This window comes from Numida meleagris, chromosome 12 (assembly GCF_002078875.1).
Source record: "Numida meleagris isolate 19003 breed g44 Domestic line chromosome 12, NumMel1.0, whole genome shotgun sequence".
NCBI lineage: Eukaryota > Metazoa > Chordata > Aves > Galliformes > Numididae > Numida > Numida meleagris.
Window position 1 is genome coordinate 13,345,739 of NC_034420.1, and position 19,025 is coordinate 13,364,763.

The 19,025-nt window shown below is 40.9% G+C and overlaps 2 protein-coding genes across 4 annotated transcripts in view; one reads left to right on the forward strand and one right to left on the reverse strand.

Moving 5' to 3' along the window:
- The window catches only part of CNOT6 (CCR4-NOT transcription complex subunit 6), a 28,008-nt gene that overhangs the window by 8,503 nt on the left and 480 nt on the right, over positions 1-19,025 (reverse strand). For 2 of the 3 annotated variants that reach the window (XM_021410830.1, XM_021410828.1), the window contains exons 2-3: positions 4,755-4,868; positions 2,735-2,921 (exon numbers count right to left, since the gene is read on the reverse strand). In XM_021410830.1, the coding sequence (XP_021266505.1) occupies positions 2,735-2,921; positions 4,755-4,866 (299 nt within the window). In that variant the 5' untranslated portion in view covers positions 4,867-4,868. Of the gene's footprint in view, positions 1-2,734; positions 2,922-4,754; positions 4,869-6,491; positions 6,573-19,025 lie in introns of those variants that run through there. The other variant, XM_021410829.1, reaches the window with a different exon arrangement.
- Positions 6,687-19,025, forward strand: part of GFPT2 (glutamine-fructose-6-phosphate transaminase 2) — a 77,421-nt gene continuing 65,082 nt past the window's right edge. Inside the window, exons 1-2 of the mRNA XM_021410824.1 lie at positions 6,687-8,803; positions 11,204-11,292. The gene's annotated coding sequence lies outside the window, so the exon portion shown is untranslated. The remainder of the gene's footprint in view (positions 8,804-11,203; positions 11,293-19,025) is intronic.

Here is a 19,025-nt window from a genome sequence, read left to right on the forward strand (position 1 = left end):
CACACGTGGTCTGTGGTTATTTTTGCGTGTTTTCTTTTTAATATGAAAATCCTACAGTTGAAAACATGCATTTCAGACTAACTCTGAAGCCCACTGTGTCATTCAGGGGTTTCTAAGTATGAACAAGACACATAGCAGGTTAAAAAAAAAAAAAAAAAGATATTATGATATTATTTACAGAAAAAAAACCAACAACCTGAAAACATCAACATTCCCAACAATTCTCAGCACTTCCATTGACATTTAACATTTAAATAGATATTATTTTGGGGGGATAATGCACCACATGATATTAAAGGGTTCTAATTTATTCTTTAGGAAGGTATTTTTTCCCATATAACAGCTGTTCAAAGCACTGCTAAAGTCTAAAAAAAAGATTATATGTGAATTACAAAAAAATATAGTTATTCTAAATCCTCCAGTGGAAAGTGAGTGAGATGGAAGAATGGCATAGTGGTAGGTATCATCACTGTTTCTCTCTTGGATGAAAGATTTTTTTTCCTCTAATGCTCTACGCATGCATTGAACCCCTCCTATACAGAAGACACGATCACAGCAAATTCCACTAGTTCTTTCAAGTGTATCATGAGAATGTGTTTTAGATCTGAGCTTTCCAAGATAGTATGTTACAGTTATTTTATTTTTCCTCTTTCCTCAAAGATCAGACATTTCCCCGCTCCCTCTGACACCTCTTCCTTCAAGTACCTGCAGTAAAAAGGGCGATGGAATGAGCCTTGGGTGAGCTTTGCCATACAGCCCAAACACAGTTCTCCAGATGTGGGAGTTGCAAGACCTGTTACCAATTCTAAAGTGTGAGAGCGCAAATTATTTCTGTGGCTCGGGATATTAGCAATGCCCCGTGCTGAATGACCGTTAGTTGGAACAACTTCCCAGAACCTATGGGAAGTGTCTGCAGTAAGAGCCAGCCTGAAACATAAAACTACAGCACAGCTGAGACCTGCAGAGCGCTATCACACAGGATGCACTTACGGGTTTTTCTTCACTTTCACCACAGTGAAAAGAAATCATGGATCAGCTGCAATTACTGAGGACAGAGAGAGCGCAGTGGATTAATGCACTGGTTTTTCACATCTAGAGATCTGGATTTCAATGCTATGTTTTTGTCACAAATAGAACACTAGTTTGATCCTAGGTCTTAGCTACACATTTCGCATTAGCAAGATTTACCATTCTCTACTGACAAGAGGTCCAGGACTTGGAAGAGCTGAAACTCCAGAAAATCAGAATAAATTGGGAAAGTGTTGTGATGAGGGCGTAACATCTTTTAACACTACTGATGACTGTACAGGGGTAAGCTAACTTCATGTCATGAGTATTAATTCTATAGCCATACTGTAAAAGGAAAGAAAAAGACTGATGAAAATAAAAGGATGCTGATGAAGTACAAAGATGAATTTGAGAACATTCTAGTAAATTTAGGATTGCTAGCTCACAGTATCCAAGGAGTGGATAAAGGAGAGAAGAAAGCTATTACTAATAACTGCTTTTAATTGAAATAGTAATGCAAAACTTATTTTTGAAAGAACAGATTACTTCACAACTGAAAACAACTATACAACACACTACAAAACAAAGCTGCCGATTATGCTCTACAAAGCAGCTCCTCAGTTCACCACTAAGATTGAGATGTGAACTACTTTAGAACTGGAGCTTTTGGTACCATTTTCATCAGCTAGTTTAATCCTCTCCAACAGAGTGGTCTTTGCTAAAGTAGAATAAAATGCAGTGACTAATATTTCTACGTACAAACTTGCTTGGCCTCCAGTTTCATTAAGGCTGTGCTGGCAGTCCATTACTCCATGTTCTTCTTCCTTACTTCCAATAAAATTCTAGTTACTTTTAGACTCAGGATTCTCCGGTCAACAAAGACCATAAACATCTTCAAAATTAAAAGCAATGCAGTCAGTTGCTGATTACCATCTTATAAACCTAACGATAAGGCTCTTTTTTTCTGGTCAAGGGCAAAAGAATATTGCTTGTAGATAATTACCTTTATGTATCATTTACACGTTTACATAACAGTGTTCTACAAGCAAAATGAAATGCTGCAGCCTTACTATAACACAAATACTCATTAGTATTCATGTTTCACTTCCAAAAGGAGATATTCCACAAAAACTTTGAGGAGCTAAAGATTATAAAATTCAGTGAAAAAGCTGCACATAGGACATATTTTTTTCCTCCTTTATTTGCACAGGAATGTAGTTACATGGAAACAAAGATGGGAAGGAGGTGATATTAGAAAAGTAACATTAGTTATTAAACCAGGAGAATAAGAACTAATATTATTAGGAATAATTATCAAAGATGAATAAATATAGAAAACAGTAGTTAATACAATTGTGAATGTCTAATTGGACCTTTTTCCTACATTGCTATGAGTTAAAGGCAATTTCCTGTGTATCAGTATTTCTTAGATAACTCCACAAAGATTTGCAAAAGAGTTTGGAAAGAGATGCATAGGAGAGGAAACCTGACTTGGAAAGATTTAAAATGGGTGACTGCTGTCAAACTGAGCACTTCCAGAGCTCAGTACTTACTGTCACACATCAGAATAGAGTAACACAGAACAGGAGTACAAGTGAAAAAAATCAGGAAGAGGGAATTTATTTATGCTTTTTGTTTACTGGAATATCACTATTATGCCAAAGCCTAAGCTGTTTCTACAAGGATAATAGCTGAACAACTTTAACTCCTGCTAGCACTCACATACCTGAGTGACACCATGTTTCCGAGCTCTGCTGGTAAACTGCGAATTTTATTAGAGGACAGGTCCAGATACACGAGATTATGAAGCTTGGCAATGTCTGAAGGAATACGGGATAAGGAATTGTCACTGAGATGCAAAGCTGTCAAATGGGTCAGTGTCCACAAAGATGAACTTAAGCTTCTCACTTTCCCTGTGGAAGGAAGGTGAAGAAAGAAAAAATTATTTAAAAATAATAATAATAAAAAAATCAATTTATCACTGATCTTATAGATTCAAAGAATTAAGCACTACTGTACATGAGATTGGGAAAATACAATGCAGACTTAAGTTCTGAGCATTTGTCTTTTCTCAAGTTCCATACAAAACAACAGACCTATTTACTGACCATCCACTCAGTAGTTAATAGATGCTTAAGAAACATTTCTTCAATTACTGTTTATATTTGGGATATAAGAAGGTTCTTCAGTTTTTCCCTTATTTCTCTGTAAAATCTTTCCAACCAAAAATCTTTGTTCTGTGGCACCCATCCAGCCAGGAACAGACAGAACTACTATATTTGGGGTGACCAAAATGCTCGGTTGGGAACACGCATTTCCATCTGGCATTCAACTAAAAGCTGAAGGCATCACTGCCAGAGATTTTTTTTAAAAGGTATAATTTTTGTATAAACTGAAAGGTGGAAACATGGATTTGTGTTGCAGAATCAAGACTCTCACATCGCAGCACGCAAACAATGTGAGATAGAATCAGAAGAAGGTCTCAAAACATTTCTTCTCTCCAAGATTTTTTTTTTTCCCCCAGGAGGAGCTCTCTTTTCATTTCCAAGAATCAGCTAACTGTGCCAACAGCACTGAAAGAAGAGCACCACCACCAGCTTCTCCAAGGTTAAAACTGTGTGAAAGCCTTTAAAAACCCCGACGTTAAGAACAGCACCATTAATAAATATACGAACGCTTGCACATAATAATTCCTTTTATTATGAAGAACACTATTTAAGGAAACAACTCACATGCAGGGCCTGGGGAAAGCTACACTGATACAAGTGTATCGGGAAGGCAGTCCCTGGTAACAAAATGTTTAATACAGGTGTAATTGCCAGAGTGCTACAAGAGAGTGACTACTACACAAAAGCCTGCAGGGAAGCACTCTGAGATTTCAATAAAAGCAATTAAAGCATTTGTGGCTTTCTGTAGTAGATGACCAAGTATTTTGCAAGGAAAAGACAGCGTGATCATTAATGGAACAAAGGCATTGTCACATTTTATTTTGCAAGGCAAATGCATACAATTCCTTCAAGGATTCATTCTCCTGTCATGCTCATTAAGAATTTTTTTGGAAAGGTTTTCAAGTACAAATCAGTATTTCTCTGCATTTTTAAAAACTGCATTAACATCTCCTCCCTCCCCCCAGCCTCTAGATGCAAACAGGTGACTGCAATCAAAGAAACCTTTGGAGCTGAAAGGATTTATATATTCTCTTCAGCACCTACGTTTCTCTTGGCTGGAATCAGTCTATAGTGAGATCACAAAGCATGAAAGGAAAGAGCTATTACTTAATGCATTTCCTATGCATAGGTAGCAGATGTCCAAGGGATACCCAAGCCTAAATTAATGCTTCTTGAAGCGGTATTTAACTAGGTTTCTGCATCTGTAACCTTCGAGTAAGTAATGCTATTCACATGTAAAGGCATGTGGCACTCAAAGCAAGACACAGATTCGGTGATCTGGAAGGGAAGACTTTTCACAGTTAAAAGTCTACTTGCTTTCTATAAATTTCTCTACTGAACAGCCATTTAGAAATGCCAATCTTCTTAAGAAATTCCTTATTTAATCAAAATTTCAGTTTAAAGCCACAGTGTGTTATTGCTTCTTCCAGTTTACCACAGAACGTATCACATCGAGCTTAGAATTTCTTTCCTACAACTGCTTCACACTCCCTGTGTTTCTTGTTCAAGCTTGTACTGTGCAGGCTACTCCTAAACTGCACTGAAATCTGAACTGAGGATCATTCCCCGGTTTCTCACCACTTATTTCCAACTCTGCCCAGTGTGATTTCTTTCCGTTGGCTGCTTCCTCTGAGGACATAATTGTGTACATCCTCCGTGGATCAGGTGGATCGTACTTTTCCTTGGGCATTCCTGTCGATACAAAACAACAAAGGATTATGTCTTATACCAAGAATTCTTTAAAAGGTAATTTCCATTTTGCAGCTAAGTGTCGTATTGGACATCCAATCCAAATATTTAAAGATAATCTGCATCCATTTATAAGCATGAAAGCCTGCTGTAAGAATAGAGGAGCTCAGATCCGACGGTACTAGAATGTCAGGTAAAAATCTGACCCCAGATCCCAATAATTTAACAATGTCTGTAGTGCAATACAAACATTCTGTCCTGACACCTTTCATGAGTACACCCCTGCACTGCTCTGCAAACACCCCCTGTACTGCAGTCTCCTTTGCCACTGACCTACAGAAGTAGAAGCTCCAGCAACTGCTACTAGACAAAGTAAGATTCAGACTTTTGGACTTCCCATTCTCCGAACTGGTCAGAAAGCTGCTAAGAATAATAAGCGTATCTGAATTCTTAAACAATGAGACTTCAGAAACTGATGAACACCACCACCACCACCAGATTCCCCCTCATACAAACCACAGAAAACATTCGCTACTATTCTTGTCTACCCATTGCTTCCAGGCTTACTGCAATTCTCAACTCATGACACAACTTCAGCAACCACGAAAAGAGTATTTCTAAAAGGATCCTCAATTCTTCAAATCTGCAAAACAACAGCCTTTTATTCCAAGCCTTAGCCTACTCTTTTGAGGCTAAAAACATTATTTCTGACACAGAGATTCTGATCATTTTCTTAAGTTTTACTGTTAAACATCTAACTGATCTTAACTTCTCTCACCACTCCTGATAAGAAATTCAGAAACATTTCTGGTCAATGCCTTTTTTTTTAACCACAGCCCAGTGTGGACAGTGGAAGAGAACTACCAAAAATTCCTCTAGGCAGAACTCTCCCTCCAGCATTCCTGTATGGCAGCAGACCAGTACCCCCTCTGTGCACAGAGAAGGAAGGAAGAAAAGGCATTCCTGCCTCTTCTCCACCTCAAGAGAAACACATTTGGGATTTAGCCAGTTGGAAAGGGAAAACAGCTTAATATACCTTGATTTAAATAAAGGCTGTGTTAACTTACACATTAGTTGCATGTTTTAAGGTTAAAAAGGACTCCCAATATACATCATTTTTTACCACAAATAAAAAAACGCAAACACACAGCTCTATGCATGTGTAAGAGCCCTTATGGCAAAAAGTTCCCCATCTTAAATTGAAGCATCCACACAGAGAAGCACAAGCTGTGAACCACAGAAGTGATTTATGAGCAATAAATAAGTCAAACAACACTGGCTCAAACCACATTTACAAACACACTACAAGCAATATGATGCAATTACTAGAGTAAAACACGTAACAGCAATCCAGAGAAGAAGCCGTGCTGCTGACACCCCAGTAACACCAGCTGCTGCACCCAGCAAGACTTTCCACCAGGTCTTTTCTTCGGCACTTGGCAAATTGAGCACATCAGAAAAGCACTGCACTTCTCTGGATTGTTAACAATAATCCTCACAAGGCCATCAACCAGACCCATTTACCATTTATTTAATGGAAATTATTTATTAAACACATTAAAAAACAAAATACAGCTCTTTAGATGACTTCATTAAAACAGAAGTTTTTCAGGCCCAAGTGCTTACTGTAATGCAATGGCTCTTCTACTGATTCACAGCTCTTCCCTTTCCCACTCCCACTGCTGGGCAAAATCAGCTCCACACAGGGAAATGAAATTCCTCTTTAAGAAGTGAATTGTGGGTAAAGCGATGAGATTATAAATAGAAGCTGGGGAGGTTCCTTAAAGAATGGTGATAGCTGGGTTCTGAGGACGCTAAAATCATTAAGTGTTACGCTTTCTTCTCTAAACTGTGCTTATTAAAATGGGTAAAACTTAATTGAAAATCAGAAAGGTAAAAACATAACTTTACCTTGCAGTAACTACCTAACGAGTGCAATCATAGGTGGCAAAACAATATATAAGGCATCTTCTCTGAAGTTGCTACAAATGAGGATGCTGTTCACAGAGGCCATTACCACGCAGAGCGCTGCTTTTCCAGGGAACGTTCCCCTCCCTCGCTCATCTGACGCGTTCTCTTCCTGCAGCTCCTGCACTTAATAAACGTGCTCCACTTTCTAAAAACTAAAGCGGGTAGTACTAGAGACTGAAATCTCATTCAGTACGGAAATGCGAATACTCCCCAGAGCACAGTCAATCACATGCACTAATTAACAGACTTGCTGGTACCAGCGCTACATGGCTCCCTGCTACCAAAAGAGGATGACACACTTTTCCAGTGGGTTTTGTTAATGCACAGTAACACGACTGATGAGATTTAACAAGTGAAGGTTTTAACGCAGGATATCGGTGAGCCCCTGCTCCCATTCCGCCCGTGTCACTACCCGACCCGTTCTCAGCATTCCTGTTCAACACATTTCCCTTTCCACTGCTGCATTTCGAACTGGAAATCCTAAGCATAGGATCACCCAATAGCAGAAAAAGCAGCAAGTGTAGATGAGACCGCCCTGCTCGAGGAGCAGTCCTGGCTGCGAGGAGCAGCACTGACACAGGACAGCACCCAGCTGTTGGCACTGGGGAAGTCACCCTGCCAGATCTTTGTCCATTTCATTCATTGGGTAGAGTTGAAGATCTCCTAAGCCCTGACAGCCAGGCTAAATGTGGGTCATGTTGCAGCATAAAACACGACCGTGATACCTTGAACTAAATTTCAAAACTTCACAGCAGGGAGCAGTTGAATAAATCGCTGCTTTCTGCAAATCACCGTCTCCTCTGCTTTCTCCGCCTCCCCCATTCCAAATTTAGAACCTGCTGAGGTAAATGTCAGATGAAGGGATACAGTTTTGTCAGACTAAAGCAATTTTAAGAGGCATAAAACTGTGCTGGACAACCTTAAAGCCTTTGATAAGTGCAGCTCTAATAATGTAACTTAACACGGCGATCATTTACATCTCATTTTCAAAAGAGCTTACACCATCTGTAATTTTCAATTGCACCAGCACAGACTGGGGAAAGCACCACGGAATACTCAGCTGTTGTGACATGCACCAGTTACTTGGCAAGGGAGAAACGGTTTATCAACAAAGATAGGACACAGATACCAGAATGCATTCCACACAACCAGTATTTGATGAGGAGGGCACGTGATTACATTTAAATGCAAAATAAATTGTTTACTGTCTTGTACCAGATTGAATTTAAAAGCTGAAACACAAAATTGCTTGAGAGCTGACGAGGAGGACAGCTGCCCACTCCTAACCCGGTCACTCAATCCCAGCACAGAATTAACACTCCTAACCCTGCAGGAGCTGAGCTAAACCAGGCTGGTGATGTCAAGAACAAAAAGGATCTGACAGAGGAAATCAGATCGGGAGTCTTCAAAGCAGACACAATTTTATGCCTTTGTTTGCATGAATGGCTCTGAGAGAAAGAGAGCAAAAAGAAAAATGAAGAAAAATACTGAAGACTGCCAAGTCAAGGGAGGCCAAACTGTTAGAAGCAGAGCTGATAACAGTGACTAATGCAACAAATGGATGATGGAGCACTGATTTGGGCTTCTCTCAGGATCACTAGAGACAAACCAAATTCCCACAGGGCTGAGTTGCACCTGTGCCAATTGCTGCCCAGCTCTCCAGGTTAAAGCAATGAGTGCAGTCAGGTGATTAAGAGCCAGGCTAGCGGTTGTTTTAGAGAACTGTCCTGGAAAAGGTGTGATTACCAGCAGCTGTGTGAGTGGGTGTGCTGCTCCATTAAGCAGGTGCTGCTCCGCTGCTGAAGAGCATTTATAGCCAAAGCACGAGGGCTGCTGGGAGTGCAGGCTCAGGGAAAGTTAGTGGCCTAAAAAGGAAGAGCTGCCTGAGGGCCAAGTCATTTCTACTACACTGCTCTCCAAAGAAGGATGAGGAAAGACCACTGCCCAAGAAGGAGCCCTATGGAATGGTAAGTCTCTTAAGCTAGAGCAGAAAGAAAGGTGGAAGTTGGGCTACAAGGTAGTTAATGATCCAAACAATTCCAGAAGGAATTAATAAATAATACATCTGAACTAGGGAGGTGATAGTGTGGGGGAAGTGCTTGAGTGATAAGGTAGGAAAGAGGATGGCTTTTTTTTCTTCCTATCCTTCCCTTCTGGTAGTTCTGTGTAATCAGAAAATGGTGGGGAGCAGAATTTAACCAAAACAAGCAAAGCTTTTCTTCTGAAAAGGAACAATGAAAAACTACAGCCTTTCTTTACATCTAAAACATCATAAATCAATTAACTTCATTTTAAAAGCTAAATGCATTAGGCACTCCTGTAGGCCAAATTTACCATCCATCCTTTAAGTATTAAGTTTACAATGAGTATTCAGTTCCCCATAAAATAGTTCCTAGAAGTACTGACAAAGATAACTTCTTTGTTTTTTAATTCTAAAGCTTCATAGAAAACACTGAACCAATGAAAGCAGTATAAGTTAATATTCAAATGCCATTTTATCTGACCCAATCCATTATTCTGGAAGAACTGCTTCTTCATGCATGAAGGAGCCTCTGCAAAGTCTACTTACAAATATGAGTACCTTTAGAAATATGAACACACTAGGCTGAAGCAGCAGGAGTCTGCTCCTGGAACTCCTTGATGTGTGCTGAGGATGACTTTTCACTGTTTTTCCCCATTACTTGAGAACACTAAAATTGATATAGATCAGAAAACCTCTGGAAAGGAGAAGTAAACAAAGTAAAACCACACCTGATCAAGTGTGTAATTAAACTTGTTTCTTTTTACTTCAAAACTGTGATTAAACTATAAAAATTGAAGTCTAACAAGGCTGGAAGCAACCAGGTAACTGAAGTGTGTTTTTTCCTTTGCCTGTGCAGTAGGCACACGCTGACTGGCTGCTGGGTTACTTCTGCACTGTTGAAAGCAGTGGGAGAGATTGTAATCTGCAGTATTAAGAAAACTATGTTTACTATATAGTATAACCTATACTACATAGTATAACCTATTCAGTTGATCAAAGATCTAATAAGATGATTATAACCTGTGAGACTTCCCCTTTTCCCCCTCTCTGAACTCTAATACTGGATGCTCATACCAGACCATTCCTTTGTATCTTTGTGCCTCTAACCTTGAAGCTTCTTCATGTAATCCAAAACTTTATTTGAAAATCAGATCCAAATGTTTTCCCCATAAATAAGTGATTCTGAAACTGCCTGATAAGCCTTGAACTCAAAGTTAATTTGGGATTCTCCTCAAGCCCAGCTGCTTGTGTTGCGGTTTCACATCATGCTAAGCAGAACTAAGCTGGTCCTCCTGCAGTTCCTCCTTCCCCATGTTTCTGTTTCCCCTTCACTCTTGCATCAATGCTGATCCTTCTCTGATAAGGAGATAAGCTGGGTAAGAGATGTAAACTGGCCAAAAGCTAGGGTGGGAGGAAAAAGGAGGAATGCTTTTGGGGGACTCCAACTCCCTGCATTACAGTAGTAATTTAAGTGTGTATTTGCAACACAGCTGTTTAACGGACTGAAATCCAGATAACAATGAGATTGTTTCTCTGGCCATACCTACCTAAAATCTCCTCTTGCCCAGCAGGAAGCAGATCTTGCTTCCAACTGCCATCACCCAGGCATTAGTTAAACAGTAACACTGAACAAAGTCTAAAATCTTAAGGGAAGTCAAAGTACAATGCTTTTTAGATAACAAAACTATAGTAGTCCTTATGTGTAGTCAAATAAAAAAATGTTAGTCTGTTTACAAAGGGTTAATATCTCTGCTGTTGAGCCTTATTAGGAAGAACAGAAATCATTGCTTTAAACTCTGAGTAATGATACTCTTTAAAGAGAATGAACATCAGAAATGCACCTAAAAGATACCTACTCCACTTTTGGAGGAGGGAAATTAAGCTAATTTTACGGTGCTGTATTCCTAAGCTTACTATAAAACTTAAAGTTTACTAAACTTGTTCTTTCAAGTATGCTCATTTTCTTCATTTCCCACTCAAAGAAGCACTAACTTGTCTTTGAACATAAGCTTTCTCAGAGAGAATTAAGTTTATTGCTTTCACGTTCCCTTCAGTGGCGGCATTTTACTTAGTAAGTGATGGATTTCTATGGGAATTGAACTACATTTCAGCCTGAAGTACAGGCAAATGAAGCAACAGCCCTCTGTATGTGGCTGCTGCCCTGGCTGGGATGATGAGGTGCAACGCCTGTCTCCCTGCAGAAAACAACAGAAGCTTTGAGCAGGTTTATGGCAGAACTTCACACACTTCAATGGATGAGTTGAGGCAATACCTGGATTTACCCTCAGTCCATACCATGCACGGACAACAAACGAGTTAATGATCTTTTTCCATTATTTTTCAGGATTATGTAGTCATAGACAAGACAACGTGGTGAGGAAAAGAAGCAAACATACCCAGCGTATCCCAGCTGGACCTCAACTGCCATATGAGGTAAATTCAATGTACTTTAGCAAGTTAAAATTTATATTCTTAAAATTTGGGACACAAACATATCTGCATGTACCCCCTCATAAAACTTGTATAGAGGAAGGCATTTAGTTCTCTAATTCTTGATATCATTCCTACAAATCCTTTAAAACTTCATGTTAGTCTTATTTTTGTTTTATTCAGAAACATTATGTTTAAAAAGAAAAAGCTTTAATGTGGTCCACCTCTGGATTTCCCAACCACTCACAAGTTCACAAGATAACACAAAGCTAGTTTGCACCCTGCTATGAAATGCTGCTTCTGGTTTTATTTTGCTACAGTGCATAACTATGCAAACAGATAAACCGAAGTTCAGAAATGTTTCCTCCAACAAGAAGTTCTGAAGGGCTTTAGTCTATTTTCCTAACACCACAAATATTTTCATGTTGAATACTCAGAAGTTTGAGGATTTGCCTATCTACTGCAATGCAACCTTACATTTAACAGTAAGAGTGAATGTGATTGCTCTATTGAAATATACTTAAAGTGTTCTCATAGAACACTTCTCTTTATATTTACATAAGACTTGCATACTGGGAGGAGAATAGTCTGTGAAAACATGTATTTGTTGAACAGAGTAAGCATTCTTGGCATTTTGTAGAAGCTGAGTGGGTTTTTTTTAAGTATACAGCACTGAAAATATAAAACTAAAGAAAAAAATCAGTTTAGAGAATTTGCTAAACAGTAACAAGATTTTTTCAGAATACATCCTGGGAATTAAATTTCCTTCTCCCAGAGTGGGAAGGGATGGTGCATTACCACTCCTTGCACCGGGGAGCAGCACATCGTGAGTCCTGTAACGCTCCCCCACTCCCAGGAGATTCATCTCTAATGTGTGGGAAAATGTCAAAGACTCCTTTAACCCCTTGATGGCTTAATGCTGGAATAATCTAAATTAAAGAAGGGGAGGGGAGGAAAGATGTTGAGTACACAACACAAAGCCAACTGCTTCATTTCAAGTGCTCTTTCACTCAGTAGGATGATGTTTTAGGGGCTGTTAGCATATTAACATTTAATGGCTCCATCAGGGAAGTAATGCTGCCTCATCATATTTTGAGGAGCTCCAAAACCAGAGCTTTACCTGGCTGCCAATACAGAACAACAAGGCACCCTTCCTCTTCTGCAGGCTTACATACTGTGAAGGTATGTGAGCATGCATCACAACTATGTAATGCTAAGTGTAAGGTACTGATCAAGTCAGTATACGCTGCTTGAGTGAGTATCTGTAATACAGCTGATCACACAATGTTATTTGGTTTAGCATAAATAAGCTGTATGACAGGAAACTTAAAGGCTGACAAGTGCTTAAGTATTCTTTCACAAAACCTACAAAGAAATAAATTCTGCAAAGCTCTTAATCTAACTGGAGCTGAATGAGAGTCAACCTCTTGTTTCTTGGAGAGAGGAAAAGAAAAACAAAGCATGTTGGTTCCTATCAGCTGAGTCACGAAGTTGCAGGATGTGTTTGCTATTTTCCAGTTCTGAAGGCCTGATCAGACCACAGAGCTAAAGCACCTAACTGGTTCAGGCTCTGTTTCATTAAGTCTAAAAATAAGTCAATTCATGTTTTTTAAAATGAGCACGTTATTAAATTTTAACCTTCAGGTACTTAAAATGTAATAAAGGTTTCTTTGTCCTCCTTCTCTGTGTTTATAGGAATATGAGCTGCCTAGTGCTGAGGTGCATGGCAGGGGCAGCAAGGCTCCCATTGCCCAGCCCCACACTTCCCCTCCTCAGCCCTGCCACCCCTGCACTCTGCTGGCAATCATTATTTCCTATCAGACAAACAACCTGAAGCACAATATTCTAAAAGAGTACACGTAACCCTCAGAGCCTAGAGGAGTGACAAAATTTGCTATAGCTTCAGTAGTGCAAAGCAGCAATTCTCACTTTCGTGTTCAGTCGCTATGAAGATCAGTTTAGGTTCGAAAGAGAACGGTAACATGGTCAGAGTACAAACGGTGTGTTTCAGCCCGGAGGTCCCTGATTGCTCTCTCTTTTAGACAGATCTACATGATAACTGTTCAGCTGGATTCTGGTAGCTCAAATTCCCACTCCCTACCCTGCAAAACATCTAATGATTAGAAATGCTCCTTCCAACTGTTCTCAGTGTAGCACAGACAGAGTCCAGACGATTAGCGTAGTTCTTAATTATCAGCAATTATAAATAATTATGCCTATAGTAGATGGCTGCTGTATACAAAACAAACATTAGTGCAAAACTGAATTGCAAAGCAAAGCCTGACCTTGAACTGGTATCCCCAGAAATGCTTTGGCTAATGAATGCTAGGCAATGTTCCGAATGTTTTATCTTCTATTTTAGTGTATTCTGAAACGCCAGTACATTAAAAGACCAGTCAGGTTTACTAATCACTTCAAGAATTTATTTTAATCACACATTATATACCGTAGGAGTAAGATGGAATGTAAGAGATCCATTTTAAATGGAGGAGTTCCATCTTGAAGCCTCATGTTTTAAAAAAATGCAAACAGGTGCTAAGACCAAGGCTCAACTCACCTGCTTTCTGAAGGTGGGTGAAGAATGGTCTTACCCACCAGACGTCAGTAAATACAAACTCTTACTCCATGCACTGTGTCCAGATAATCATATTTGACAATCTCTATTATTATGAAAAACTATTTTTGTTTGAAGTACAGCGTACTTTATCTTTGTCCAAGTTTGTAAGCTCTTTCAAATACAGCCCTGTATACCGTAAGGCTCCTCCCCATGTTTTCTTTCATACATCTGCAGAATAATTTCCATGTCTCTGCTGCTTTGTGCATGCTGACTTCCTGTTTTCACCCACATTATTCTTTTAGCCTTGCAGCAGAACTTGGAGTCAAAGACAACCTAATTATTTTAAATGAGATTTGAACATTAGCTCATTTCCAGCCTTCCTGCTTTATATCTGAAGGACAACAGATTTCAGTATCGAGTTCCAAAATGTTTTATCTAGAAAGTATTTTAGGAAGACATTTAAATGCTTGTCAATATTAGAGCTGCTGAACTCTAGTTCAGCACGTTACAAAATTCACTTATACAGCTCTTCCTCTCCTATCTAGCCACATCCTGATAGAAGCAGCCGAACTATTCACGAACCGTCTTTACTTAAAGTTAGACCAACAAGCTTGCAGATGTTGTTTCGCAACCCCTCTGCCATGCAGCAAAATCCACTCAAGATTTCGTTCCTGACCCCCTTTGTGTGCCCACTCAGCTGTGTTGGAGCAGCAGCGATGCCCAGCTAAGAGGATGGCAGTGGTTTGAAAACAAATCCCACCACTTCAGTCATGTCACTGGTTGGTTTCCAGCAGTGTTCCAGAGATGGCTGTACTGATGCAGCTTGGAATGACCAACCAGAGCAGTAGTCCTCTCAGTTCTGTCACTGGAGAATTGTCTTCACCTACTTTCTTACTTCCAACTTGAACAGCAGCAGTAGCAGAAGGCACTGGGGCTGCTCCACATGGGAAAGCCCTGTCCTGTGACAGGTAGTTATCGTAAGGCCAGTTCTCTCATCTCCAGAGTTACATCTCTAAAGATGTTCATCAGCAAAGATTCCTTTTTAGTTTTAATTATTCTTCACAGATCGCTTGTTCCAACGCTCTTGTCCCTGAGAACACTCATCTATACGCAGACAGGCTGTGATTAAGGCAGCACTGAAATTCTTCTGCTCGAGTCCACAGTACTTTTGCTTTGTCAGACAAAGCTCTTCTGTTGGGCAGACAACTGTTAAAACTCTTGAAAAATAGATTAACAAGTATTAATGGTGGAAGTTCAGCACAAAACATTTCAATATGTTTTGTTAGGTAGCCACTTACGGTATAGGCTCACGTCCTGGCAAATGATACAGATCTGGCTGTACAGGTGCAAACCTAGCTTTGCTTTAGTTTCAAGCCTTCCTATCTTTGTAGATGTCATTTCAGTGAGCTCCATGTGGAAGGATCTGTCTGTGAAGCACTGCCCATTTTCTGATCCCTGACTTGCAAACTGATCTAAACAGAGAGACGCTTTTGCAGAGCTCCATTTAACCTGTGTGATCCACGCTGCACTCTTAATACACTCCAAAGTATCTCCAGCAGTAAAGTTGCACAGATAATTTGTAATATGCCGTATATTAAATTATTCCTTCAGTCTCCTAACAACACAAACTATTGTTCCCGTTGCTGTGGCACGTCCTAGACAAAGCTGCAGCTTTCAGATGGGCACCATGCTTCCCCCTTCACTCCATGAGCTAAAGGAGGCTGCTGCTAGAAAATGGTGCAAAACCTTAAGGACAGGCTTAAGGTAGGAAGCTGCTTAACTTGCTGAGTAAAGCTTGCAGATCAGGAATACAACTAAGACACACGAGAACCACCAGAACACCAAGGCTACAAGCACAATGTCTACACAGCAGCCTCAGTAAAATACCTAATGTGTTTCCCAGCTTCCATAAAATCAAACAAAAAACCCTCCTCCTTCAGAGTTCCATTACAGCACAAACCGGAATTCTAACAAGTAATTTATTTCTCAGGTAAACAACTACGTATATACTTTCTGCTCCTAGGCCCTCCTTGATTCCTTTGCTAAAAAGAGCCCTCTGAGGCATTAAAAAAAAGGATTCCTGTTGCACTCTTACAATAGAGAAAACTGAGTTGTTGCCAACTTTTTTTTTTTTTAAATAAGCACCATCTTGGAAGTGTAATTAGTAGCTCAAAAGGACATGTTAAGCATTTTAACTGCTTTTTCTATGGGACCTGCCTAGGCATTTGTATTCTTTAAGGCTCCACCTGCAGAAATCACTCAATGTAGAAAATGTGAGTGCAGGTCCCCAAGCTTATGCCAAGCTTCTCTGTTGAGTGGACTCCTACAACCCAATTTCAGCGTGGGAACATAAATTACGTGACTTAATACAACGTTAATAATCTTGCAGGATACTGTAGAATAATCACACTTCCAAGTGTGAAGCACCAACACTGAAGAGGGAATACAAAACAGATGAAACCCTGCAATGACTCAGTTGGAGTACTTTAGGTATGAAGCTTTTGTATGCAACAGAGCAAAGCTCAACATATGCATCATGCAACTAGGACTAAAATTCAGAGGCAGGATCTGTTGAGATTGTTCTGAGGGGGTTTTAAGGTAGAGGGTACATTTTCTAGCCCAGCATACGTCATTATTACCTTTGATTGCTATACATTTCTCCTAGCAAAAAAAAACAAAACCTAAACAAAACTGTGTAAGACTAAGTGACATGCCTCGTATATTTCAGTTCTGAAGAGAGAATGGCACTTTCATTCATAAAGACATAGCCTGCATATAACCTTCATTCATAAAGATACAGTCTGCATATAACCTTCACTTAACGTTACCCCATTTGGGCCAGAGATGGCACATTACAAGCTCTACACATACAAACACGTACACAACTACACGACAAAACAAGGGGCTAATTTTAGACCTCTGCAGCCTGCTAGCAAACAGAAGCAAGAGGCTGCAGCCTCTGCAGCAGGACTGCCTGTTGTAGCAGGTGCTACACAACTGGAATGAGGAATTCTGGTTCACCACCCAGCCTGCCAGGCACGGTGGCACTCCAAATAACAACACACCACACTACAAACAAGAATACTGAGCTTTTCAGTGGTAGTTTAACAAGATTGTTTTTATTTACACTGCCACGCTTTAAAAAATAGATGCTTTTGTTGGTGAGTTGGGAAGGCATTTTCAGTTTGCTCTATCTTACGAGTATTCTACTCCACTTTAAAGAGTGTTTTCCATTCTGAACTTTGCACTTGCTTAGAAGAATAAGTCTTCCTAATATCCAGTACTGTCTGATCTTAGTAACTTTTACCTTGCTGAGTACCACGCTCACTCAATTTGTGGCCCTTTGTGGCATGTTTTCAAGACTTCTTACATAAAATGTCAAAAGCATTTTCCTGCCCGTGAAGTATTTTAGTCTCATCTATCCTTATATTTCAGTTCTTCCTCTAAATTTCAAGCAAAGTAAACAGCCTGAATACATTATGTCTGTATTGAGAGTTCAACTTCAAAATGCAAACAGGAAAGGGATGCATGGTAGTGTCTTTTTTATAAACAGACTGATCCACACAATTCAGGTGAAAAGTGAGTAAAGAGTTAATCCGAATGCGAAGGGCTCCATGTCAGTAATAGCATGAATAAACCCCCACAGAAGGCTTCATGGCTAGCAGCACACTCCACAGAGTCCAGATGAACCAGCAGGAAGAACAGAGGGCGGATAATCCTGTAAAATTACCCCAGTGGAAATGCTGATAAATTCCCAATTACGAGACCTGCTCTAGAATGAAAAAAAAATGCAAGATACAATACAATTACCAGTCAACACTTGCACATCTCTGTATTTAAGCCAGACACATACCGCAGGTATTCCTTAATCCCTGAAATTTTGAATTTGTTGCCCATTGTGGTGAGAGCTAGATTAAGAAAACAAACCCAGGAAATCAATCTATCAAACAAACAAAAAATCAAACAAGAAAACCTGGAGATCTGCAACCCTGCTCGCAAAGCAAATACCTGCCTGCCGAATTACAGTGCAGGGTACTACCACAGAACTGCTGGGGTTGGAAGGGACCTCTGGAGATCCCCCAGTCCCACCCTCCATTGAAGCACGTTCCCTATAGTTGGCTGCAGAGGAAAGAATCCAGATGCGTCTTGAATATCTCCAGAGAAGAACACTACACCACCCCTCTTGGGCAGCCTGTTCCAGTGCTCTGTCACTACGTGCTTGTACAGATAGACGTTAAAAAAAAAAGAAGGAAAAAAGGAAAAAAAAAAAGAAAAACAACAAGCCTGCTGACTGTATTTGTTATGGTTATACTTCCGTACTACACAACGCAGAGTAAGCCTGCTATGAATTTTTAATTTTCATGGAAAAGTTGTCGAGATATGCTGCGCACACATTTTGCATACACCACGACAGAGACAGCTGCGTGGACACAGGCTTTCCTAAAGCACCCTGTGATCCAGGCTTACAGCTCCCCACAAAGCCCTGAGCCGCACAGCTCCGCGCAGGCACCCGGGCCCCGCTGACCCACTTCTACGTGCTCCGGGGGTGCGCGCAGCCCCCGTAAGGCTCATTAAGATCCCTCCCTAACGAGCAACGACGTGCCTGCTCGCAAGCTCCACCACCCTTCAACTCCCCCGCCCCGCAACCGAGGAAGCGCCGTCCCAATTCCCCTCTGTTTACCCCCGCAGGTGTGTGTCCCCCCGCCCCGCATGTCAGCGCAAGCCCCGCCCCCCGCCCGTCCCCATTGGCCGCCGGCGCTGCCAATCAGGCGCCGAGCGCTCGGGGTGGCTCTCCCCTCGCCCGGCCGCTCGCAGGGCCGCGGGCCGCCCGCTGCCAGCCACAGGCCTCGCCCCGCCGCCCCGGCAGCGCCGTCCGTCGGCGAGCGGAGGGCTCAGGAAGGAAGGGAAGCGAGATGGCTGGAAAATTGCGCTTTGGACCATTATCAGATTGATGTCATTTCCCTCTCTGCCTTTGTTTAATGATTTTAAACAGTTGGGGAAAAAAATAAATATATATATACGTATATTATAAAGAACTTGGAGCTTCCAGATGCCGTTAGACTAATTTCTCTTAATTGCCCTCCGATGCGAACACGGCCCGATTCTCGGCGAGAAGCTGCCAGCTCGCTCCGGCGGCGGATGGGCGGCAGGACGAGCCCCGGCCCCCGCCCGCAGCCCC